This window comes from Talpa occidentalis, unplaced genomic scaffold, assembly GCF_014898055.3.
Source record: "Talpa occidentalis isolate TD23 unplaced genomic scaffold, MPIMG_talOcc4v2.1 talOcc4.17, whole genome shotgun sequence".
Taxonomy (NCBI): Eukaryota; Metazoa; Chordata; class Mammalia; order Eulipotyphla; family Talpidae; genus Talpa; species Talpa occidentalis.
The window spans coordinates 56,116,648-56,141,987 of NW_023601754.1; the positions used below are offsets into that span (position 1 = coordinate 56,116,648).

At 62.3% G+C, this 25,340-nt stretch overlaps 1 protein-coding gene across 1 annotated transcript in view; it reads left to right on the plus strand.

Annotated features, from left to right (window-relative positions):
- NRXN2 (neurexin 2) overlaps nucleotides 1-25,340 on the plus strand; it is an 84,746-nt gene that overhangs the window by 12,769 nt on the left and 46,637 nt on the right. Inside the window, 6 exon segments of the mRNA XM_054697488.1 lie at nucleotides 3,154-3,183; nucleotides 5,279-5,347; nucleotides 9,179-9,480; nucleotides 14,388-14,411; nucleotides 21,233-21,394; nucleotides 22,065-22,497. Coding sequence (XP_054553463.1) covers nucleotides 3,154-3,183; nucleotides 5,279-5,347; nucleotides 9,179-9,480; nucleotides 14,388-14,411; nucleotides 21,233-21,394; nucleotides 22,065-22,497 — 1,020 coding nt within the window.

Here is a 25,340-nt window from a genome sequence, read left to right on the forward strand (position 1 = left end):
GCGTGTGCGCGTGCGCATGGTGTCTGTCTGTCCCCGTGTGCTGTGTCCGTGCACCTGTGTGGCCCTCTGTGGGTCCCTGTGGCCTGGCCCCCGGCCCCACAGCCTGCAGGGCGTCTGCATCTGTGTCTGCATCTCCGTGTGCCATGTTTACCTCTGTGTGAGAGACAGAGGGAGCGTCTGCGCGTCTGGGTGGACTCAGCCTTCTGAGGCCTGGAGATAAGATTTAGTGCTGATGTGACTTTTACTTGCTCTTGATGTCATGTCTCCTCCGGAACAAAGGCCGAGACGGAGGGAGGAAGAGAGAGAGAAAAGGGCGGAGGAGAGAGGCTTGGGGGAGGCAGATGGGCAGGAGGGAGGAGAGGGGCGAGTCCAGGAGGGACGGTGGGTGGGGGGGCAGCCTGGCCGGAGCAGGAAGCAGGAGGGTGGGCTGGGGGGAGAAGTGAGCTGGAGCTTGGAGGGGAGGGAACAGCCCCGCAGGATGGACGGGTGGGAAGGCAGCTGGGCTGTGGGGAGCGTGTGGGATGGGACTGGGGGTGCCAGCTTGTGTTCCTTGGGGCAGCCTGGTGCTCTGCTTGTTGGGATGTGGTGCTCTGATGCCTGCCTGGCAGTGGCGGTGCATGTGTGCCTGTGTGTGTGTGTGTGGTGTGTGTGTGTGAGAGAGAGTGAGAGAGACACACGTGTCTGCTTGTGTGTCTTGAGGTCTCGTCCCCTCTCCCCGGCTTCCTTCTCCTGAGACTGGGCCTTGTGGGTGTGAGTAGGACAGTGGGGGACAAGACTGAAGGTTTGGCAGGTGGTGGTCTTGGGGTGGGTGGGGGCCCTTGGGGGCGTTACATCTGGACTCTTAGGCCCCCGGTGCACCTTCACCCACTTCTTCGTCCCCCCTCCTGTGCCCCCGGCTTCTTCCCTGGAATCCTTCCCTCCCCAGGCCAGTATCTCATTTTGGGGATCCCCGTGGCCCCACCTCCTCTCCTCTTGCAGCTGGGAGAGGAGACCCAGATCCAATGCCTGGGGCCCTTGGTGATGCCGGCTCACTGCCAGCCTCTCCCCTGTGGTGGGGGAGGGCTGGTGCCACAGGTGGGGGAGGGTGCCCCGAGGTGGGGGCTGGTGCCTAAGGAGGGAGCGGAGATTTCAGGCTGCGGGAGGCAGGCTCTGGGGAGAGCCCCTGAGGTGGGGTTGGGTCAAGCCTGGGGACAGGGCAGGGAGCCGGCCTCCCCTTCACCAAGATGGCTGGCGCTGTCACGCCTGAGAGAGCTGAGCAGCTGGTTGCCGTGGTGACAGAGGGAGAGTGTCGCATGCTAATGAGGCCAGCCAGCGCTGGGCAGTGGAGGGTCTGCCAGGGCCCGGCCTGCCAGGGGAGCTGGCCTGCGGGGCCAGTGGGCGGCCTCCAGGGCCCGGCTCCTGGGCCTGGAATCCAGGTGGGAGCCTGCAGCGAGGCGCTTTCTCTCAGGAAGGTGTGGCTGAGGACTTAGGGCTCTGGGCTTAGGGGCCTTGGGAGAGAACTTTGGTAGTTCTTGGGGCAAGGGCTGGGGGCCGTTCAGTGAAAGGAGTAAGACTCAGTTGAACACCTGTGTCGCCCCAAGAGCTGTGCTGGCCCCAGGCAGCTCTGAGCAGCAGTGGCCCCTCCCTCCACTGGTCTCAGGCCCAGAGATAGGGCGAGACCAATGCCGGCGAGAGAAGGGAACCTGCCCACATCCGCCTGGGCCCTGGGTCCTGCCCTTCCCGGCCCCCTAGCTGTCCTTCCAACCAGAACCCAGGTGTCCTGGCCCTCGGCTTCCTCCGAGACACCTGGAACCTCACCCTAGACACCCCATCCTGGTCCCTGCTTTCTACCCTGGGACCACGTCTCACCTCCGGGCCACTGGGTGGTCCCCGGGGAGACCTGGTCCTGGGGGCTGCCCTCTCCCTCCCTCTTGCCCAGACAGGCAGGGCAGGGGTGGGAGGGCTGAAGCTGGAGGCCTGTCTGGTCATCTCAGGAGCCCTGGGGTCTCGGCCCAGCTCTGGGAAGGAGCTTTCCTTGGCCAGGGCCCTCCGGGGGCTGGGAGGCTTGTCCAGTGGGCCAGAGTGTCTCCTCTAAGGCGAAGGAGCCCCGGGTCAGGGCTGGGCAGGCTCTCTCCAGAGGCCAAGGCGACCCTGGATAGAAGTTCAGCTGGTCTTGTTCTCAGACTCAGATGCGGGGCTTCTGTTTTCTATGTTCAAAATTCAGCTTCAGGTCACCTCGGAGAGGGCTGGTCAGAACGGAGGCCCGCAGGATCTCAAGAGGCTGGACCTCTTGCCGTGTGTCTGGGCTGTCCTGACCCTCCCTGGGGCGAGGACAGGTCTCCCTGGGGGGGAGGATCCGGCCCCCGACCTTGCTAGACTCCCTAGATTCTGTCATCTCCCACCCGCTTCTGCTCTGACTTGGTCCCCCCCGAACCCCAGTTTCCTTGTAGAACCCAGGCGTGCAGGATGCTTCCCACCCACACAGGCCTCGTGGGGGAGGCAGGCGGAAGGGCTGGGACTGGACAGACATCCCCACCCCAAACCCCCTCAACTGGGGTTCTCCTTTGAGGCCCACGGGCCCCCTCCTCTGCCAGGGGCCCAGGGGCGCGGGGGCCGGGGCTGGGGCGGTGGAGGCCCCTGGCCCGCTCAGCAAACGCTAACAGGACACGCTCTCTCTCTCCAGGTGGCTTTGATTTTTGTGTCGTGTTTTATTTTCTCCTCCATCCGAATCGTTTTTTCTCGTTGACCGTTTTTTTTTCTCTCCGCCTCCCGGAAGAAAAAAAAAAAGAAAAAAAGAAAAAGGAAAAAGCAGCCCCCCAGCCTCCTGCTTCTCCTCCTTTTCCTTTTTTTTTTCCGGCAAGAAGAAAAAAAAGAAACCAAAATCTCCTCTCCCCTGCGGTGCCCCCCCTCTGGTTCTGCCCCCCCTCGGTGGCCCCCCTCTCTCTCCCTCTCGTGCCTCCACCCTCTGTCCGGCATCGGGCCCCCCTCCTCAGCTTCCGGGCTGGGGGTGTCCCCCGATGTCTGTCACAAGTTAAACAGGGTTTTTAAATTGTGGCAGCAAGAGCTTCTTCTCCCCTCTCTCTGGCTGATTTTGATGACTCGTTGTTTCTTTGTTTCTTTCTTTTTATCTTTTTTTTTTTTCCTTTCTTTCTTTCTCTCCGCCCCCTTTCCAAGGTCCGGCTCACCTGACGTTAAACAGCGAAGGTATGGTTTGAAGCTCTGGTTTGGTTTGGATTGGATTGGATGGCCCCGACCTGCGCCTGGATTTTCTGTCCTCCTCCCTGCCCCTGCCTCCACCTGCCCCGCCCCCTCCCCCGCGCTGCCGCTCCTCCCCTGGGGGTGGGGGGTCCCTCCCTGTCTGTGCTCCCCGCAGCGCCCTCCATCCGCCCTCATCTCTCCTTGGTTTCTGGCATCAAGAGATGTTTGAACTCCTGCCGTTGTCTGGTCTCCTTTTTCCGTTTTCCTGGTAACGTTGCTGGTTTATTTTGCTTTTTCTTTCTCATGCTGGTGTTTTATTTCTTTCCACTCATTCTGATCATTCTCTCTTTTCTGTGAACCCAAATGCAAAGAGAAAAGTGCAGGTCGGGGGAGCAGCCTCATCCCCCTCCCCTGCTGCTGCTGCGGGGGCAAAGTGGGGACCGAGGCTGCAGCCCCCTCAGCCGGCCCACTGCACGCCTCCCTGCGCCAGCCTTCCCAGGGCTCTCGGTCCTGTTTCACAGATGAGGGTGTTTAGGCCCAGAGACGTGCAGTGACTTGCTGCCCATCCACAGCCTTTAACCTCGGCCCTGTTAGGCCTGCTCGGCTCTCTTCAGCTGACCAAGTCACTACCATCTTGAAAAGCCCTGGTCTTAAGCAAACCTAGAGACAGAGCCCAGGAGCCCTGGCTGGTCCCCAGCTCTGACCCCCCAGCCCCTCCGTCCCTGACTCCCAGCTCCAGCACTCGGCCTTCCCGACCCTTCGGCTGGCCCCCCGCCCCGGCCACCCCGCGCTGGCCACCTCGCCCTGGCCTCCACCCTCGGCCAGGCGCCTGTTCCTTGGGGATGGGGTGGCCCTTAGCCTAGAGGCGGCAGGATGAAGATTGGGCTTCAGGGAGAGACTCAGACCTGGATTGGGGCTGAATTTAGGTCTGGAAGGTGGGTTCTTGCAGAGGGGTGTGAACTTATGGCCAGAAATGGGGGAGAGGATGTTCCCCGTGGGGGCTTAGGGCCTGGTCGGTTTCCTCACATCCTTCTTGCCTCTCCATGCCTGGTTCTGGGGGTGCTGACTGGGCTCATTCTTGTCATAGATGAAGGCCTGATGGCTCCCAGGAAGGTGCCCCCATGTTCCCCACCTGACAGTTCCACAGCTCAGGAGTTATTCCAGCTCCAGTTCTGGGGCTTTAGGGTTAGGGTGGGTTTGGAACCCACTAGGGACCTTCCAACTAATTCTCCGGATCCCCCCATCCCGAAGCCATCCCATGGGTGTGGCAAGCGGCACAGGAGTGGGGCAGGTGCTGAGTGTACAAGGTCATGGGCAGGGGATGGACCTAGCCATGGCCACACGGGCCTGTGGGGGCCGCTGGGGAGGAGGCCTGGGCGGGAGGGCTGAGTAGAGGGTGGTGGGCAGTGCGCCCTGAGAAAGGCAGACCCCATATGTGCTGAGCTCCAGCCGGGCGGGCCTCCCTGGATGTGGGCAGCCTTGCCGAGGGCACCATGGAGGGACAGAGAACCAACAGAAACCCAGGCCCTGCCCTTGGGAAGCCCCACAGTCTGGCTGGCAGAGAAGTGGATGCAGGTGACACTTAGGACTCACTGTTGTGGGGGAGCCAGGGGCAGGCAGCAGACTGGGTTGGCCTCGAGGATAGGCAAGGACAGAGTGGGGGTTGGGGTGTGAACGGGGAGCTTTTGGAGGAGGGGTGCTTGTGTCAGGCCTTTGCACAGTGGAAGAACATGAACTCTGCAAAGGTGTGTGGGGGGGGCAGAGTGAGCAGGAAGTGGCGTGGGAGCCCTGGGGCCTCTGTCCTGGCCTGTTGCATGCTGTTGGGCATAAGGGGCTCCCGAGCCAGCAGCCAGGCCTCTGCTCCGCCCCCCAGTCCTCCCGCTTCCGGGGCAGAGGGTGGAGATTGGTAATGGTCTGAGTCTGATGGAGTCCGTGGGGCCTGTAGTCCTGGATTCCTTCCCTAGAGGCCCCCAGGCAAGTGAGAACCCACAGCATCCCGTGACCCCCGACTCTCCAAGCAGGACCCCCATTGCCTCAGGCTCGGGTGGGACTGATTGGGTAGCCCCCTGTGCCTGACCCCCCAATTCTGCTTCTCCAGTAGGGTCCTTACTGTTCTCCGAGGGGGGGGCCGGGAGAGGAGGAGCCGGCGAGGTGCACCAGCCAACAAAAGGTCAGTGACCCCATGCACCCCCCAGAAAGCCCATCCTCACGCCCCACAGGCTACTTGCACTACCTGGGGGGCTGCTGAGTCAACAGAGGTGCATCCCCCTGTACCTCTCCAGGCCAAGGGGACTGGTGGGCCCCCACTCCCAACTGGCCCCTGTGTCGAGGGCCACTAACCTCCATTTCTTTTCCAAAGCCCAGCTGACCCAAGGGCCTCTTTCTAGAACAAGGATGTCTCTGGTAATTGTCCAGGCCCGTGCCTATAAGGTGTCCGTTTTGCTGGTGGTGTGGCCAGGCAGTGGAGGCCCCTCCTCCATCACTAACTGTCAAGTACTGGAGCCAGCTCGGGCCAGCCCAGGGCCGTTCTGGCTGGAGACGTGACATTCATGGAAGGCGTTGCTCACAGGCACCCCCTAAGTGAGCTGCACCCTGTGTGGGGGCCCAAGGCCGGGTTATAGACGAGGCAGCTGACTCGTGCCAGCTCCAGGCTGGTGCGTCAGCCTGTCCTGGGCTTCTTTCCACACTGAGGCTGCCTCTCTTTGGAGACTGTCTTTCCAAAGAAGCTTCCAGGGCAGTTAGCAGCCCCTCAGCCGAGCACCGGGGCGTCGAGTCCCGCCGGCTGCTTCAGGACGCTCTGTTCTGCCGGCCTGGATCCCCGCCATCCCGCCCTCTCCCCAGCTCTCTGCTCTCTCTTTGAGCTGACGCTTGAGAAAGCAGCCACACTGGGTGTCTCCCCTGAGTTCCCCGGCCAGACCGGGCCCTGCGGTGTGTGCCCTGGCCCCACACGTCAGTCACGTTGCCCATCACCCTCACCGTCACCGCCCCCGAGGACGGCGAGGGGCTTTCCTGCGTGTGCCCCGCGTCACGTGGGCTCAGGGAGTGTGTTCGGACTGGGCGAATGGCCTGTGTTCTCCAGGGCTCACTGAAGGTCTAACAAATAACCACCGCAAAGCAGGGCCCCGAGAAGTCTACGGACAGTGCAGGCTTTGTCCAGAGGAGCTGATTTATTCCTTGATCGAGAGAGAGAGGCCCTGCTCACAGAGTCACACACCAAAGGGCCATTTATTCGGGCCGCGGCTTACAGCCTCGGAAGCTGCACCCGTCCCTTCTCCTTCCAGATGCCCGCGGCACCTGTGAGGTGGCGGGTGATTAGCCCCTTCTCTGGAGAGAAAGCTGGGCCTTAGAGATGCTCCGGGGGGCCGAGGTCGGGGAGCAGGTGGAAGAGCCAGCGCGCGTGGCCAGGTCTCCTTTCTCGCATCACACTTCCTCTCCGGGGAGTGGTACAAGATGTTACTAGGCAGTAAGTGCCAAACGAGCAGAACAGACAGCTGGAGAGCAGGAGGGGCTGGCGGGTGCTGGAGGCCTTCCCAGAGGGGACTGTGAGCTGGGGGGCAGCTGCTCTGTCCCTCATGGCACTTGGAGACCCAGAGCCACAGCTACGGGCCTCTCGCCATGTTCAGCTGGACTGGGGACACTGTGGGCCTCCAGCTCCTCCCCGCTGGCCGAGAGAGAGTGTCAGCCCTTATGCCTCTTCCCTGGAGCTGTCACTGCTGCTCAGACGGGCTGGAGATGGAGCTCCAGGGTGGTCTGCGGGAGGTGGGGGACAGCGCCCCCTGGTGCTGCAGGCCCTCCCAGAGCTGGCTGGCCCCTGGCCATGCAGCCCCCATATCCCTGCCCCGAAAGGGCACCCCCAGATCTCTGGTCCCAGGGGGCCCTGCTGCCCCCCTCCCCTCCCAGGGCCTCAGGTGTTCTGGTTCACATTTGTTCATCTCTTTGCTGTCCCTCTCCAGCCCCCTCGGGCCCCGGGGCTGCTCCCTGCCTCTGGGCCCGTCTCCCAGCCCGCCCAGGTCTCGGGGCTGGGGTTGGCTCCAGGGCAGCGGGCTCTGCCTCCTTCCCCGGGGATCGGAGGGGGATCCAAGGCAGAGCCGGGCGCCCGGCCTCCACCCGCTTGCTGGGGTGGCAGCGCTGGCCGGCCAGGCCCGCCTCTCTCCTTTTCACTGCTGCTTTTGTTCTGTCCCAGTCACTTTTTCACGTGGTTGCCTTGTTCTCGCCTTTCTTTCTGCTTGACGCTGCCTTTAATGATATTTTCTGTGACTGCAGTGAAGGTGGGGGAACGGGAGGGGAGGCCTGACTTCGGGGAGGGACTCGGACGTGTGGCAAACCCAAGGTCAAACATGTTCCCTCCGCTGGTCCTCGAGACCCCGGCTCTGCCAGCGCCTGGGCAGCAGGCCTGGTTGCTATGGAAACAGTGGGGCCCCGAGGAAGCCTTTGCTTCCGTTCCCTAGAGGTCCCTGTCCCCCTGTCCTTGCTGGTCCTCGCCCCCTCCCCTCTACCTGTCCCCTCCCGCCGCTCCTGTCTTCCTGTCTTTATCCAGGCGGCCTCACTCCATCCCCCACGGCTCCTAGCAGCTCCGCACCTTCTCCACCTTCCTGGTCCCCACTGGTCTATCTTTTGCCCCCTCCACTCCGCCTTCCCCTCACCTTCTCCTCTGCCCTCTGCTTGACACCCCATTGCTTTCTGACCCCCCACTAGGTGGGTAGGGGGCGGGGTGCCGCTGTCCCGACATAGCCTAGGCCCCCATGACGTTGGCCGCCCCATGGCCTCAGGAAACCGGCCCTTGCCAGCTGCAGCGAGTGCAGTGCCAGGCTCCGGGGCAGCAGCTGGTGCCTTGGCATCCGGAGGCAGTGAGGACGGAGCCTGTGGGCAGCCTGCCCGGAGGGAGAGAAGCAGGGCTGTTGTATGCTGGGGCGGGGCCTTTGCAGAAAACACGCCCAGAGCTGCCGCCCTCCCCTGTGTGGGGCCCCCTGGGGGCCTGGCCCTGGGGTGGACCTTCTGGGTGGGGTGGGTGGGCACCTTGGCATTGCGCCTGGTCCTCCCTGGCCGGGGTCTGTGCTGAGAACTCCCGCGATCCAGGAAGGGCTGGTGCATCCGCCTGTCTCTTGTGAGCTTGTGCCGCCGTGTGCTGCAGCGAGCGGGTCCCGTCAGCCCACATCCTCCACGCCCAGCCACCACCCTCCCACCAGCTACCCCATTACAGAGGCTAAAACTCCCCCCACCAGTTATTTCTGCTTCTGCTTGCAAAGTGCGCGTGGAGGGAGCCCTGTGCCCACACTCACCCGCACAGTGCACGCACATGTGCACACGCAGGCACATACACGTGTGCTCAGGAACCAGGCCTGCCCCAGCCACCTGCCTGCGCCATCACCTTGGCCCATCTGTGTTGTGTTCAGGACAGAGTAGGAAGGCGGGGTGGGGCCGACAGCTGCCCGGTGGCCGCTGGTCCCGTCGCCTGCCCTGCGTCTCCCCTGCCTGCCCCAGCCCACAGCTTCCCAGTGGCCAAGCTGACGCTTGAGAAAGCAGCCACTGTGGGACATGCACTCGGGGCCGCACGACAGGCCAGCTCTTCTGTCCCCTGGGGCGAGGTTGGGAGCTGTCCCCGGGCACCGGGAAAGGCCAGCGCTGGAGAAGAGGCAAAAGTAGATGGGGTGCCCTTGGCACCCCATCTGTGGAGCCTGTGGGCAGCCTCCCCTTGGTTAGGGGAGTGGCAGTGGGGAAGGAGACAGAACTGCTCTGCTGGCCAGGTGGCAGCTTAATTGTCAGCTGTCCGTGTGAGGGCCATTAGCCACCTCTCGCCGGGGAAGTGGACATGGAGGAAGCTGCCTTCTGACGGCGGAGAGGGCAGGGTCCCCAGAGGCGGGCGAACGGGCAGGGGAGGGGCTTGCGGCGGGGTGGTGGGCGCCCACGCCAGGGCCTGCGCAGTGACTGGCGGGCTCGCGGCGGGCCTGGGGCGTGCGACCCCACTCAAACGCTCCCTTTCCCCTCGCCGCCGCCCGTCCAGGCAAGGAGGAGTTTGTGGCGACCTTCAAAGGCAACGAGTTCTTCTGCTACGACCTGTCGCACAACCCGATCCAGAGCAGCACCGACGAGATCACGCTGGCCTTCCGCACACTGCAGCGCAACGGGCTGATGCTGCACACGGGCAAGTCGGCCGACTACGTCAACCTGTCCCTCAAGTCCGGGGCCGTCTGGCTGGTCATCAACCTGGGCTCGGGAGCCTTCGAGGCCCTCGTGGAACCTGTGAATGGCAAGTTCAATGACAACGCCTGGCACGACGTCCGGGTCACCCGAAACCTGCGCCAGGTAGGGGCAGGAGGGCCGGGCCCCACGGGCTGAGCAGCAGGGCCGGCGGGCAGGGCGGCCCAGAGTGCGGGGGCTGCAGAGAGGCTTGGCTGAGCCTAAGGCCCAGAGGGCTGGGCTCCCTTTCGTGGTAGCCACGGGGTCTCCAGATTGGAGGCTGAGCGACCCGGTGATCTGACTGGGGGCGGGGGTGAGGCAGTGCCTGGTCCCGGGGTGCTCTGGGGTGGGGAGACACTGTCTGGTGTGGCATCCCTACAGGAGGGCGGAAGGCACACAGGAAAGCCTGCGGGCGTGGGGTGGATGTGGCTGCCCTCAGCGGCCCTTCCGAGGAGGGGTCAGAGAAGGTGGAGGTGGCACAGGACAGGAGCTGGCGCTTGCTCCCAGAGCCCTCTCTTCTCCCTTTTCTTCTCATCCTTCAAAGGAGCGCAGTCCGCCCTCTCCTGCTCTTCCCCTGGCTCCCCGGTCCCTGCGCGACCTCAGAGGCTCTTGAGTCTGCCCTGCAGGCAGGACAGGCTCCTCTTGGCCGGCCCTGTCCCCACGGCTGGTGTTCCCAGGCTCGCCCCCTGGAGAAGCCCCTGCTCCTGGCATCGGCTCTGGCCTCGGCCTGGTGGTCTCTCCAAGGCCAAGGGTGGCCTTTGCAGGTGGGGCCCCTCCCCAGCCAGGTTCCCTCCTGCGGCAGGGTCCAGGCAGACCCGGCTTTAGAGCAGGACCGGCGCTGGGCCTCCACGCCAGCTCCCCCTCCACCACCCAATGCCGCTCCCTGACTCAGCACCTGGTGCCCAGGTGCCAGGCTGTGGCTCATCCTCTCTCTTGGATCCCTGCTCTCTTGCCGGTGGCAGGAAGCTCCCCCAGCGCCACCTCTTGCAGGCTAAATGCTCCAGGAGCGCGGTGCATCCCTGCCGGCGCAATCTCTTGGTCTGCAGCCCTTCTTGTCCTAGTTACCGTCTCTGCTGCCTGGGTGCCGGCTGATCTTCTGTTGTCTCTCCTTCCCCTTCCTTCCTCTGTGGGGTCAGGATTCCGGCTGATCCCGCACTCCCCACCGGGGAGTGATGATCTGATGGGGATTTCTCCTCACCTGGAGCTTCCCCTTCGCTGGGCGGCCGCGTGACTAACCCTGCACGCCTTCCCCCGCCTGCTCTAGTTGGGCTCCTTCCATAGTGCCTATTCTTAGTGCTCTGTGTACTGGAGGGTGGCGTGCCTGGTGGGGGAGGTCCCCCTCCAGGCGGTGTCCCTCTTCCTGTCACACTGGTTGAAGCGCCCAGAGTGTTGCCACCACTGTCTGAGCAAATCTGAGCGTGTCATGGACATGGGTCATAAGTTTGCAGGACACATGCCTTTTACGGTGGTGGGGGGATTTCCTTTGAGCGCTTCCTGCTGCCTTTCCTTCCCCAGGACTGGCGCTGCCACCCCACACTGCCTTCGGCAAGATGCTGCCAGCACAGAGTCCCTGCCCACAGGCCTTTGGTCAGCGACTCTGTGTGTGTGCTTGCTGGGTGCAGACGGGGGAAAGGTCTGGTTCCTGCTCTCCCCAACCTTCAGCTTTTGGGGAGACAGCGAACAGACCCAAGCCAGGCCAGGGCCAACTGAGAGGCAGAAACAGTAACCGTTTGAGGAGCTCAGAGATGGCCGAGGAGGGAGAGGTCTGTGGCTGGAGGAGACGCCTGGCCTCAGCTGCACTGGGGGTGGATGGCGACCCTGCTGGGCTGGGTTCTAGCCCTTTCCAGCTGTGCGGGCCATTTCTCTCCTCTCCTAGATGGCCAGCGCCCAGGGCTCCGTCGCCAGCAGTGACTGGATGTCTTTAGTGGCCTTCCTGGGTTTTTGGGGCTCTTTCTTGAAGAAGCCAGTGGGCGAGGTTTTGGACATCAGGATGACCAAGCAGATCTCTCATGTGGGCACCAGCCCTCTCTTGTCCTCTGGAAAGAACTGTTCACTTTCCTGGGCGGGCAGGCGCAGGCCTATTCCAGGACTTGTCCCTCTTTGACAGTTTCTCCCTGGCTCTGTCCCTCTCCCCTTTGCCAGCCCCTCAGTTCAAGGGTCTCATTTCTCTTGTCTCATCTGATTTTCCTAAGTCCTGTGAAATGGGTGAGGGGGAGGGTGGGGAGATTCCCATTCTGCCTCTGAGGAAGTTGTCCAGGCAGCGCATGGTGGCACTAGAAGCCCTTCTGACTCGAGTCGCTCCATTTCTCTGCCTCCCAGCAGCTCCAGGTCACGCCAGCCTGTGTGGCTGGTGCAGCTGTGGCCACAGCTGGGCTGGCGATCCCAGGTCCTGAAGTCATCTGAGCGTTGGGCACCCCCCTCTGAAGCGGGGCCTTCGGAGTGGGTGGCTTGCCTCCTCTTGGTTTGAGCTTCTCTTGCTCAAGCGCCACGGGGGTGGCCTTGGTCAGCTTTTGTGATCTATGCGTGTCAGCTCCCTGCGGGCTTTCTTGAGGGGCCAGAGCTACACCTGGAGTTCAAAGTGAAGACGGGGGCTTGTCATGCTGAGGGAGCGCCTGGCCTCTCCCACCTCTGCCTTGCTGCCCCATCGTGCACTGTCATTCTCGGGCTCCAGGTCGCAGGGAGAGGTCTTCAGTGCTTTTAGCGGCCTCAGCCTTCCGGAATGGCCTTTGGGGAGGCTGGGCCGCCAGGGCCACAGCCTGCTGTCAGAGCCGCCAGGAAGGCCGTCTAGCCTTTGTCCCCAGGGCGCGATCATCAGGGTTCTGGATCTGCCCTCCGGGTGGTGGGGCCCATCCCCCCCCCCACCCCCGCTTCAGCCTCGCTGCTTTTCCCAGGAAGACGGGTCCCTTGGCCCAGCGGTGGGAGGGAAGCCCGGGCCGCTCCTCCCTCCAGCTCGTGTTCGGCAATCCACTCTTCTCATTGAAAATGAAAGTTGAAAACTAGTTGCTTGCCTTAGTCTCCCCAGCGAGTTCAAATTAAAAACAAGTAGTTGGGTTCCCCCGTCTTACGCAGCGCGTGAGCCCGAGCAGCCCTGCCTTCCAGCTGTTCCGTCCGGGCTGGCCGGGCCGTCCTTCCCGGCAGCTTCCGCATCGGTAATAATTAATGTCGGCCATTCAGCACGCCTGGCTGCTCAATATCAGTGTCTTTTGCTTTTAATTATATGAGCCCCTAGTTAGCTGTCCTGCTGGGTCCGTCTTGGGTCCTCTGGCTGCCACCCCTCCAGCTCCATGGCAGCCCTGAAATACCCCTCCTTTTCATGTCACCCTCTCGGGGTGCACTTCAGGGACGAGCAGTCTTAAGCGAATGTCCCTCCATCTTGACCCCCGAGGGGAAGCTGCCTCAGTCCTTTTCCGCCTCCTCCCCGGAGACCAGGGTCCTTTTGCAGGTGCTGGTGGCTGCTGTTTTTGGCCACGCGAAGAGAAATTAAACGTAGAGCCATGTGGGGGTGAGGACTCCTGAGGCTGCTGTAGAAAGCTGGTTTTTAGGGAACAGTAAGGGACTGGAGGCAGCTGGGCCTCTGTGTTTCATTTCATGGCAGGGGTGGGGGGTGGATTTCTGGTGCTGGCTGTGGGGAGTGGAGGTCAGGGGGGCGTGGGTGGGGGCTGGCTGGCTGGGAAGCCTCACCAATCCCAGCGACTTGCAGGGGTGGGGGATACTTAATTCTGGGAGCGGAGGCTGACTGGCCAGAGGAGCAAGAGGGAAAAGAGTGTGGTGGTTAAAGAGCCCGGAGAATATTTGGGGGAAATGTGGGCTCTGAAAGGTGAAGTGAGGCAGGAAGGAGGAGTCAGCTCTGGTGGGAGAGGGTACGGAGAGGGAGGAGGGCTGGGGTAATTAGAGATGATTTGAGAGCCAGCCTTTGCGAAGCCCACAGAGGGCAAGGCCTCTTTTTCCCCGTTCTGGTGGCGACTCACCCTCTCCTTTCTCCAGGAACAGAAGCAAATAAAAAGGAGCCCCCCTCCCCCCTCCATGGCCCCTTGAATCCATTTGACTCTTCCCCATCTCCAGGAGAAGCAGACACCCACACCCCCTCCTGTGCTCCTTGGGAAGCCCTCCCCATGGCCACCGAGTGAAGTGACCTCTCAGTCTGGCCAGTTCTGCGATGTCCCAGGGGCCTTGGGCACTCTTCTCCCAGCCTGACAGCCAGCTGGCCCATCCCCAGTCAGTTAACCCATTACCTCGACATGGTCACTGGTCAGCCAGTTGGCCAGCACCAACCCACTCTACAGCCAGTTCTCTGGGAAGCCATCTGGTCGACCAGTTAGCCAGCAAGCCCCGCGGTCCAGCCCCCCAGCCAGTGGCCCACCCCTTTCTCACACCCCTGCCCCCACCCTCCTTCCCCTCAACTCCCTCACATTTCCACCTGTAGGACTTACTAATACCGCATAACTGGGTCTGCTTCTTAACCCCCTGCCTTCCCTCTGTCACCCTCTGTTGGAAAACCCTGTGAGCGACTCTGTGTGTGTTACTAACACGCTTATAACCCAGGGGGCCAGGGGCTGGGCAGGGACAGGTGGGGCAAGGTATGAGTGAAAAACCGAACTAACCTTTCTGTTTCATCTGCGGAATGTCGGCCATCTTTAAGTCTTTGCTTTCTTGGTCCAGTCCTTTATTCTTTTCCTCTCTACTAACCAAGGTCTTTAACTGTTGCCCTTCTCCGCAGCGGGTCCTCCGGGAGGGGGCTGGGCCGAGGAATCCAGAGGGGCAGGGGAGAGACTGGGAGAAGGGATTCGATTTTCCTGTGTGTTTTATTTCTCCCTCCCCGTTCTGATTTCCTTTTCTTTGAACAAAAGCCTTCCGCTGAACCGAGGGGGGGAGGGTGTGAACAAACAACCAAATATATATGGATATATATTTTTCCTCCTTCCTTGAGTTTTACAGTTGGTCATTTTATTTTTCTTTTCTTTTCGTTCTGTTCTTCTGTTGTCTTCGTTTTTGTTTTTTGTTTTTTCCGACCCCCCCCCCCATCTCCGGTGAAGCACGCAGGGATCGGACACGCTATGGTAAACAAACTGCATTATCTGGTAGATATCACTCTAATTGTCTTACCGTTTGGTTTGCCGTGGGTTTTTTTAACTGTTCGATTCTCCCTCTTTTGTTTCCTTTCCCATTTGGTTTTGGTTCTTCTGCTTTTCCAACTGTTTTTTTTGTTTTCGTTCCCCCCCCCCCCCATGTCCTGGACAATCTGCAGACTTTGCTTCTCTCTCCTTCAGTTTTCGTCTTTCCCTTTTCTTCTTGTTTTGGTTCCAAGTCAAATCCAAAAGACAAATGGAAATCGAGGAATTTGGCCTGTCCCTGCCCTAATTCCGGACTCCTGGACTCAGATTCCTGGCGGGACAGGCCTGGGGGCAGGCGCCAAGCTCATCGGCTCTGGTCAGACCAGCCCCGGTGCCAGGCCGCTTGTTTCTATCGCTTTATTTTCTTCCTTTTAACCCCCTGCCTCGTTTTTGTTTTTGTTTTTTTTCCTTTGATTTGGTTTCTTTCTTGGTCTCCTGAAAATCCATGGAAAACGCCATCCCACGACATGCTGCGCTCTGCTCGTGGCCCCAGGCGGGAGGGGTTGGGCCCTCCTGGCAGCCAGCCCAGCAGGGCAGGGGGCACAGCAGGGCCAAGGGGCCAGCGGCCTTGGGAGAGGCCTGGGGGCCTGGGACCAGACCAGACCCCCTTCGGATCAGCTCATACCAGTGCGGGGGGCTGCCCCAGGCTGGCTGCCGGGAGAGAGGTCACATCCCCTCCCTCACCTCTCGGCCTTGAGGGCTCCTGGTTCCATCCCCCCACATTTTGCATGGCATGAATGGTCTCCCCCTACCAGGGACAGCGTCCAGCTCCCCCGCCCTCTGCTGGTCTGACTAACACCGTGTTTCCACGTCTCCCGCTCCCCCTCCCTTGCCCTCCCCTGCCCTCCCCTGCCTGTCCTGCCTGGCCTCTGACTGGGTTGGTTTCCTTCCCCAGGAGGGGGTGAGAGGAGACCTGGCCGGGTGCAGTCGGGGGAGGCGTCCCCAGGCTCCTCTGTTTGGGTCGGCCTCGGTGGCGCTGCGTGACGGTGTGGGTGTCTGTGTCGGTGTCTGTGTCGGTGCAGCTGGTGTGTGTTGGTGTGTGGGTGCGACTGTGTGTAAATGTTGGTGTGACATTTAGGGGGTGTTCCCCGGAGCCTGGGCTGTGTCTGTGAGACACAGACTCTGCTGGTAACTGCGTGGACCCGCTGGCGTGCGCTGGCTGCATACTGGCGAGCCCGGCGAGGCTCTGGGCGAGGTGGGCGGCCACGCCTTTGGGGCCTGGGCGGGCAGGACCACAGGAGCAGGGACAGAGCTGGGGCTGGCCCTGCCCTCCTGGCCTCGCCTTGGCGTGCGTGCCGTCCCCTGGGATTCCCTCCAGCCCGCCTGGTAGTGGCTCTGCAGCAGCAGGCGGTTAGTCATCGCCTATTAATAATGCAGAGTGATTGAGCACCAGGCTGGGGACCCTGCCGATGGACGTGTCTGCTCCCGGGGGGCCAGCGCTGCTCGGGGCAGCTGACTGGCCTTCCTGTGCCCAGGCCTGCGAGGCTGCTGCTGGCGAGGAGGGAAGCATGATCACCGGGCTTCCGACCTGAGGGTCTCCCCCGCCTCCCCAGGAGGCTCTGCCTGTGAGGCCACACCTGTGCTGCTTTCCTGCACCCACAGACCCGTGGCAACCTGTCCCCCATCTGGTGCTCAGGTGTGCAGCCATCACTGCCCCCCCCACCCCATTCAAGGCCTCCCAACACTCCCAGCTGCTGTCCCAGTGTCCGAATGGAGCCCGCTCTCTGCGGGCCCTGGTGTCCAGCCGCTGCTCCCAGGACTTAGCCAGCGCCATCCCCAGGCCAGACTTTGATTTTGGGGAGAGAACGGAGGCAAGATAAATCCATGCTGTGTACCCCAAGCACCCGAGGAATTCCACCCGAGAATCAGGACCCTGCACGCCTCCCTTTTAGTCCTGCTTAGTTAAAAGCTGACAGTGTGAACGGAATGAAAAGTCCCTCGTCTCCCAAGTAGGCCGGGCTGCCCTGCAGGACCAACTTCGCGGGTCAGCGCGAAGACCTAGAGGGAAGGGAGTGAAAGCGCCTGTGCTCTGAAAAGGGAATTATAATTGTATTAAGCTTTGCAAAATGTTACCTGATTACCTCCGTGTGTCCAGGGCAGGGATGTTTTGTAAAGAGGGATTCCCTCTGCATAGCAAGCCCCGGGGATGCCTCATCTGGCCCCACTGGAGACCCTATTCCCTTCTTTCTTAGGAATCAGTCCCAAAAGAACTTCTTGAACACCCACAATGCCTCAGGAACTGGGCCTGGAGTCGGGGGTGGAGGGAGACGGTGGAGCGCCTTGCTAGTTGGTGAAGAAGCCAGGCTCCTGTGTGGCGCAGCCCTGGGGGGAGTTCCCTAAATTCCAGGTCTCCAGTATCTGCGCTTCTCTCGGCTGTTGCTCTGAGCTGGTGGCCCCTGGGGTCCCAGCAACCTCGGAAGCACCCTCTGCCCCAGGGATTGGCTCTTCTGGCTGAGACTGGAGAGAGAACGGAGCCCCAAGTCACAAAAGTCACGGGGCTCAGCCTTTCAGATTCCTGGGTCTCCCTCAGCCGGGTCTGCTGGCTTTGTCTTTATATTACTGACTCGTCTAGGAACTTTGGTCTTGTTATTTGAGCGCTTCTCCTTGGGGGAGAGGGTGGAAACAGACCAGAGAGGCCTGCGGCAGGGAGGTTGCCTTAGGCGTGGTCAGGCTGGAGTTTTCTTGAAGAAATAATCCTAGTTAGTCACGCCCTGGAGTCTGCTCACCTTTGGACGATCACTTATCTGCGCGAATGGCTGTGTTGCAGCGGCAGGCAGATGCCTCCCAGGTGGCAGGTGGTTCAAACGGGCCTGGAGAGCCTGGGCTCACCGGCGGTTCTGGATGTTGGGTGCTTTCCCCTCATCTTCCAGATTTCGTCCTCGCAGAGAGCCTGGGAGAAGTAGGGGTGATGTTATACCCCTTTGACAGACGAGAGTCAGGCTGGTAAAAGGAGATGGTTCTGGAAAATGGCTCAGCCTGAATGGGAATGCAGGATATCCTTCCCCAATGCCACCGAGTCAGGATTCCCTGCAGGACCCCCGCGGCGAGGCTCTGCACCTGGGTCTCCACCTGGTTCTCTCCTCAGTCACTCCCCTCCACCCCCCCTGCCCCGGGCCCCCAGACTTTCCCCTGCTCTGCACGCCCACCCCAACCCTAACTGCCCACCCCGACCCTAACCGGCCTAGGGGGAGGCCAGGCCTTTCCCCTAAATAGTTGTTCTTCAGCCACTGGCTCATGGAGCCCTTTGAGGGTTTGATGACAGCGATGGGCCCTCATGGGGAAAAACAAGTGGCCAGTGATTCAGTTCCGCCTCCAGCGACAAGGGCCTTCAGGAACCCCAAGCCCACGCAGCCTGCCCACAGTGAAGACCCCCGTCCCTCAATCTCATCCCCCCCAAATAAATGCTCCTCCCAGGTCAGTGGCCTGTGATCACAGCAGCGAGCTGGGTACTGCCCCAGTCCCCAGCCTTCCTCCCTGGGCCACCGCGGACCCACAGTGCCCTTGTGGGGATGTTTGCACAGGGCCTGGTTTCACGTCCTACCAGCCTCCCTAAGGGAAGCTGAGCCTGCCAAGGAGAGGCAGGGCCAGGAGGGAGGGCTCCCAGCGCCCCTAGCTCGTGGGCTGTGCTTGCAGCCACCTCCCCCCTCCCCACTGGCAGGAGTGGAGCAGAGCCTGGGCCCTGGGCCCCTGCCTCTGCTGTGCCCCTCCCCTCCGCCCGGGCGGCCTTGGCTCTTCCAGGAAGAGCTGTGCTCCTCCCTCTGGCCCACGCAGTCCCCATGCAGGGCCCAGCCTATCTGTGTTGAGTGGGTCAGTATGGGTGGGGTGCAGGTCTCTGCTGAATCTGGGGGTCCTGATGGTCACAAGGACGCTGCTTGCAGGCGAGCCCTTCAAGACCTTTCCCTCTGCCCACGGCGGGGTGTGGCGAGTGAGCAGGAGTGTCTGGGTCATTGATCCGTGGCGAATGGCCGTGGGCTGAGTGTCTGGGTGCCCCTCTGGTGACAAAGGTCCAAGCCCAGTGCCCCTTCCCAGTCTTTCTCAAGCCATAAGAGTCTGTCCTAGTGGGGGCTCCTCTCCCCTTCTCTGCGGAAGGAAGCTTCTTCCCGCACCCCATGGCGCTCTTGCCTCCATCTCTGCTCGTCTCCCTCGCCCCTGCCCCGCATGCTGGCCCTGCCCTGGCTCCTAACTCGCATGGTCTGGCTGCAGGGCTGCTGTGTGTTGCATGGCCACGGCCCGCCTCCTCGCTGGCTCCCACCCCTTCCAGAAGCTGTGCGGGGGGGTTGGGAGGCAGGGGCCTCACGTACCCTAGGGTGGAGGGGGACGGGGGATGACCCCCGTGTCCTGCTTTTACTAACTAACCTGCCATTTTTGTGTCTGGACTTTGATTTGTCTGAGGGAACAGTCGGGTTTACTAATCTCAGCCATCTCCCTCCCTGCCTTCCCCAGAGACCTTCCCCTGCCCTGCCCCCGGCATCCCCACCCAGTGCCCAACTCCCTCTCCTCCCCACCACCACCCCAGGCTGACCCCTGCCTTTGTGCACCTCCTTATGTCACCTCTGGCCTCCCCCACCCCCCTGGGCCAGGGCTGCTCTAGAATTGGGGGTCCTGACAGGAGGAGGCGCCACGTGGCAGTGGTTGGCCTGGAGCCCGGGGCAGCACGGTCAGGTGTGTGCCCAGGCTGGGGGGGAGTTGAGAAGGGCGCCCCGACCCCAAGTCAGGGCATTCTAACCTGCCAGGGCGAAGGCAGGTGAGCGGGCTGGAGGGCGGGGAAGAGGCTCCAGTGGGTGCCCTGGCTGCCGGGGCTTGGTGGTGGGGCTCAGCAGTGGCCCCTTGGGCTGGAGGCCCAGCTTCCTAGTGGAGCCTGAAAGAGCTTTGGGCCCGGAGGGCCCAGCTCCTGTGCAGAATTCGGGGTGTCCTGGTCAGGGCACCAAGGCTCTGTCACTGAAGGCTCCTGAGGTGCCGGGTTTACAGGTGAGACCCAGGCGGGGAGAGTGAGGTGTGGCTCTGGGCCCCAGGGGACCTGACACTCACCTTCACTGACCGCGTGTCCTCTGGGCTGTGCTGGGGTGAGTGGGCCACAGGGCCATGTTAGCCGGGGCTGCCCGCCAGGAAGTGAGGCCCAGCAGAGGTGGGCCCAGGTCTTGGTCTCTCAGTGCAGCACCAGGAGGTGGAGGGTGGGATGGAGCTGACTTTGCCCAGGGGGGCCCCCTCACCCTGCCCCCCTCTTTGTCCCGTCCCTGTTCCTCTGTCCCAGCCCCGCTCCCCTTTCTCCGGCTCCCTTGTTTGCATGCTCTCGTAACTAATACTGACCCTTCCCGTCCCCCCCAGACCCCACCCCAGCCTCTGGGGGGCGGGGGGAGAGGAAAGGAGACATGAACAGCAGCGGCCAGCCCACCCCCACAAGACTCAAAGACGGTCAAACAGCCCCTTCCACATGACACCCCTTCCCTTCTGTCCTTGAACCCAGTCCCCCAGCACAAGGTTTGATGGTTCCCAGGAGGGGACCCACCAGGCCCCCCGCTTTGCTCGGTCCCATCTGCTCCCTGGGAGGCTCGAGCCCCGCACGAGGGGTCTCGGGGCCTGCACTTGTCCCTTAGGTCCTCCTTACCCTGCCCCGGAGCCCCGCCCCAGGGTGCTGGCTGGCGGCAAGTGCATATGGATAGGTGTCGGTGGGCTGGGAGCCCCCGTCCAGACTTTCCTGAGAAGGGGGTGCTGAAGCTTGTCTGGGGAGAGGAAGGTGGGGGTGAGCTGTGACCTGTGGAAGCGCAGGGCTGGTTTCCCTGTGAGTCAGCTCCCTGCCAGCCCCAGGGATGTCTGGCCCCTCTTCCCTGCTGACCTTCCTGAACCACAGCCTCTTGGGGGGGCTTGTTATGGTCTCCCACCCGTGGCTCTTCCTCCGCTGGGGGGGTGTGGCCCTCGTGGGCTACTCTGTGCTTAGACTTCTCAGGGGCTGGGTGAGCCTTTGCCTGGAGAGGGGGGATCAGAGAGTCAGTCACTCCCCCCACCCCGCCAGGTCATGTCTGCTGTCCCCAGGCCTCAGCTGAGCCCCCTCACCTCCTCAGGACAGTGGGTTACCCCCTCCCCACCGCCACACACACTTTGCTTCTGTCCCTGACTCTTCACCAGGATCAGGGTACAACAAGGTCAGCCCTTCCCTCACCTGCCCTGAGCGGGGAAGGCAGGCTGGTGGAGAGGCAAAGGGTGTGACCCGAATACAGAGGGACCCAGCAGGAGAGGGACAGGCTCGGGAGGGGGCTGTACCAGGGCGCCCCAGGTGAGGATGGTTGTGGTGGGCACGGGCCCGGAGGGGCGTGTGCAGGCCCCAGGAGGTCCCGACTCCCCGGGTGTAAGAGCACCTGTTCTGCCCTTGCTCCCCTTCCCGCCCTACACTGGGGCTGAAAGAGCCTCTCAGCGCCCCGCAGGGAGAGCAGCGGTGAGTCAAGCCCTGGGGTCCCGGAGATATCACACACGTGTCCAGAGAGCACCTGCGGAGGGGCGTTGCGTCCCCCTTTCGGGGGGCCCTGGCCTAGGGTCCTCGCGGTGACTGCTCCACAAGCCCGGGGCCCTTGGCCACTTCCAGGCACCCTGCAACCATCAAATCTTGTGCTGCTCCTCCCCCCCACTGTTCCTCCTCTGAGACAAGCAGACATAAAAATGGGGGCCCCCTCCCCCGCTGCCCCCTGGCCCCTCCCTGGCCAGCCCGGGGCTCTTCCCAGGGAGTTGATGCCCGTTGTCTCCTTGTGTCTCCCCTCCCTCCCCGGGCTGGGCAGGTGACCATCTCGGTGGACGGCATCCTGACCACCACCGGCTACACGCAGGAGGACTACACCATGCTGGGCTCCGACGACTTCTTCTACATCGGGGGCAGCCCCAACACCGCCGACCTGCCGGGCTCACCCGTCAGCAACAACTTCATGGGCTGCCTCAAGGACGTGAGTGGGACCCGCGGGGGGTCTGGGGCGGCCAGGCACCCGTGGGTGCTGCCTTCAGTGCATTCGGTCTGACCTGGCCCGCCGCTGGTCTTCCGTTCCTTCCGAGCCTGCCATGGGACCCCTCCCCTCTCCCCAGCCCAAGGCCTGGCTCTACCTGGTGTCCGCTTCCCTCCCGCGTCCTCAAGCCTCGGGAGTGCCCCCCATCCCGCCACAGGCCCTCGAGGCAGCTGCGCTAAAGGAGGGAGGTTGGCACGCAGACCCGGCGCCTGTGTCTCAGTCCCAGCTCGCTAGCTCTGTGCCCTTGGCCAAGTCCCTTGCCCCGTCTCTGAGTTTCCGCTTCTGTGAAATGAGTGGTCAGTACCTGCTTCCTAGGGGCGGGGAGGAGCAGATGAGAGCGCGACTGAAAACACCCAGTTGTTTGCAGAGCTCAGCCTGCTCGCTGTTCCGATGAACTGCAGTCCAGCGGGTGCCCAGGGTTCGTGCCCGGCTGGACCACGGGACAGAGGAGCTGAGCGGGCACGGGCGGTGCTAGTTCATGGCTCTGTGCCTGAAGTTCCGGAACAGAGGCCTGAGCCCAGGGCCCACGGGTGGGGTGGGTCCCCCAGGGCGGCGGCAGGGCCCCATGTCCCGCTGCTTTGCATCTTCATCCCCTGCCCGCTCATCCCCGCAGGTCGTTTATAAGAACAATGACTTCAAGCTGGAACTCTCCCGTCTGGCCAAGGAAGGGGACCCCAAGATGAAGCTGCAGGGGGACCTGTCCTTCCGCTGCGAGGACGTGGCTGCCCTGGACCCCGTGACCTTCGAGAGCCCCGAGGCCTTCGTGGCGCTGCCCCGCTGGAGCGCCAAGCGCACCGGCTCCATCTCGCTCGACTTCCGCACCACCGAGCCCAACGGGCTGCTGCTGTTCAGCCAGGGCCGGCGGGCGGGGGCCGGCGGCCACAGCTCCATCCAGCGGGCCGACTACTTCGCCATGGAGCTGTTGGACGGCTACCTCTACCTGCTGCTGGACATGGGCTCCGGGGGCATCAAGCTGCGGGCCTCCAGCCGCAAGGTCAATGACGGCGAGTGGTGCCATGTGGACTTCCAGCGGGATGGGCGCAAAGGTCAGCAGCCTCCGACCCCCACCCAGCGGCCACCCCCCTCCGTCTCCACCTCCCGTCTGGTCCCCATTTCTTCAGCTCTGCCTGGCCATTCCTCCCCGCCCCCGGCTCGGCCCCCAGCCCCTTCTTGTCCTGTCGTTGCTGGAAGGAGCACCAGGCTGGGCCGATCAGACTGGCCCCCACTACTGAGTGTGGCCTCAGCCCTGCCACTCAGCCCCGTGAGCCTGTTTCCTTATCTGTACACCGGGCCGCGGCGGGGAGACAACACGGGACACCTCAGAGGAATCAGGCTCTAACGCAGCACGTCCCATTCGCCTTAAAAAAGCAGGAAAGCTTCCCAGGCACACGTCCTCCGCTAGCTGCCTCCGCGCCACCGGCCTTTATTAGCTCACGCGAGCGTGTCCCCAGCACCGCCGCGGTGCTGGGCGCTGTCCAGGGTGCTGGCGGGGGCGCCTGGCGCGGGCCCTCTCTGTGGGGCGCTCAAGCTGTGGTGGGGGACGCCGGGCAATGCCCCCCACCCCCGTGAGGTTTCTGGAACCACAGAGTTCAGGGCGGAGTGCGGGGTCTGGCAGCTCCTATTTCTTGAACACCCTCCCCTGCTTCCCTTTCCGTCCTCCCTCTTGCCTCTTGCCTCCCGCCTCCTTCTCTCCTCTGGCCCCTTCTCCATCTTGCTGAACATGAACGAATTCTCCGGGAAAGAGAGAACTGATATAAATGAGAACTGACACGTCATCCGATTTCAGCCCTTACCGACGTCAGCGACATCCTCAGGCTCCCCCAGGGCCTCCGAGGCTACGTGGGGTGACCGTCCCCACACCCGCGGCAGGCGGGCAGGCGGTCGCTGGCTCCCGGAAGGCCTGCTCCAGGGGCCTTGCCTTCCTCCCAGAAGCCTTGGCTTCTCTGGGCTTTGGGTAAATGGCTTCACCCCCTGGTTTTGTCTCACCTGGGGTCCTCCCAGAGGGCTCGTCGGCCCCCGGGTTCCCACCCAGGTGGTCGGTGAAGCCAGGCCAGGGCTCGTCTCTGCCGTCAGGGGTCAGGAGGGGCCCTCAGCCTCGCAGGGGCCTCCAGGGCCTGCACACCAGGGCTGCTGGGTCTGGCCATCGTCAGCTCCAACCACCCCGCTGGCAGAGTTGTTTCAACAAAGCGCCCTTTGACCTCCTCCTGGTCAAAATGGCGGCGAATCATACAGAACGTGAAGCCTAGCATTTTAGCCATTACCAGGTGTCCAGCTCAGTGGCAGCAAGTGCCTCTTTCACATCTGCACCACCCCTCCCAGAACGTGTCCCTCCTCCCCGGGCAGCTCTCAACACTGACCCCGCCCCTCCAGCCCTGGTCCACCACCCTACTCTGGCCTCCCTTAAGTGGAACCCTGTAGCTTTGTCTGATTTCCCTGCTCTCAAGGCTTATCCACGTTGGGACGTGTCCTTTCTCTGGTTGAGTGACCTTCCACATTTTGTTTATCCCACACCCACGGAAGGACGTTTGGAGGGCTCTGTCTCCGTGTTTCAGTGGAATGAGGCCTATGCTCACCTTAATTTCCTCTTGCTCACTCTCTGTTAGGTGCCCCCCATCCCCCGTCACCAGCGTTGGGCTCATCTGTTGAGTCCAGGGGGGCAGGTCTTGGTCCAGGGTGGAGCAGACATCTGGGGAGAATGTGAGTGGCCAGGGCCACGCGGGCATCCGGGATGGGGTCAGGGAGGACGCGCTCGGCCTGGTGTCAGGCTGGGGCATGGGGAGCGGCCTCTCTGGTACTGGGGAAGCTGCTGTGAGTACAGGGCAGCCCCTGGGAGTCCCAGTTCTGCACCCCAGTTTCATGCTCATTGCTCATGTCCCACTGAACCCCAAGTCTCTGACTAGCCAGACTCAATGTGGACCAAGCCCTCCTCTCCTCTCTTTGACCCACTGAGATAGGCCGGCTCTGCATTCTTTTTTTTTTTTTTGTAATTTATTTGTTTATGCATACAAGAGCTGGGGTGCAGGCCAGAGATGCAGGGGGTGAGAGGACTCATCAGAGACAGAGTGGGGAACAGAACAGGCAGACTGACTGAAATACACTGCTGAGGGGAGCAGAGGGGAGACAGGAGAGGTCTGCGGCACCATGTGGGTAGCTCCCTGGCTGGCCGGGGATCGAACTCGTGCTGCAGAGGCTGCAGATTGCTTCATAGTGCAGTGCTTCATCCCTTATGCCACCAGGGAGGCCTCGGCTCTGCATTCTTTTATTTATTTATTTGTTTCTTCATACAAGCACTGGGTACAGTCAGAAGCGTGGGAGGGTGAGAGAATTCACCAGAGCCAGAGCGGGGAGCAGAGCAGGCAGAAGGACCGAAGGACACTGCTGAGGGGAGCAGCGGGCGGCAGGAGAGGTCTGCGCGCCATGCGGGACCCTCCTCCTGTGGCTGGGGAGCAGCCAGGGATCGGACCGGCGCTGCAGAGGCTGCAGGCAGCTTCGCAACCCAGCGCTCAACCGCTGCGCCACCGGGGAGGCCCCGGCTCTGCGTTCTTAAGAGAGTTCTTCCACACTTAAGAAAGGAGGAAGGAAAACGCATGAAATAAAAACTACGGGCAGAGGGCCCCCGGTGGCGCAGCGGTTGAGCGCTGGGTTGCGAAGCTGCCCGCGGCCTCTGCGACACAGGTTCGATCCCCGGCTGCTCCCCGGCCACCGGAGGAGGGTCCCACATGGCGCGCAGACCTCTCCTGCCGCCCGCTGCTCCCCTCAGCCGTGTACTTCGGTCCTTCTGCCTGCTCTGCTCCCCGCTCTGGCTCTGGTGAATTCTCTCACCCTCCCGCGCTTCTGACTGTACCCAGTGCATGTATAAACAAAACAAACAAACAAATAAATAAATAAA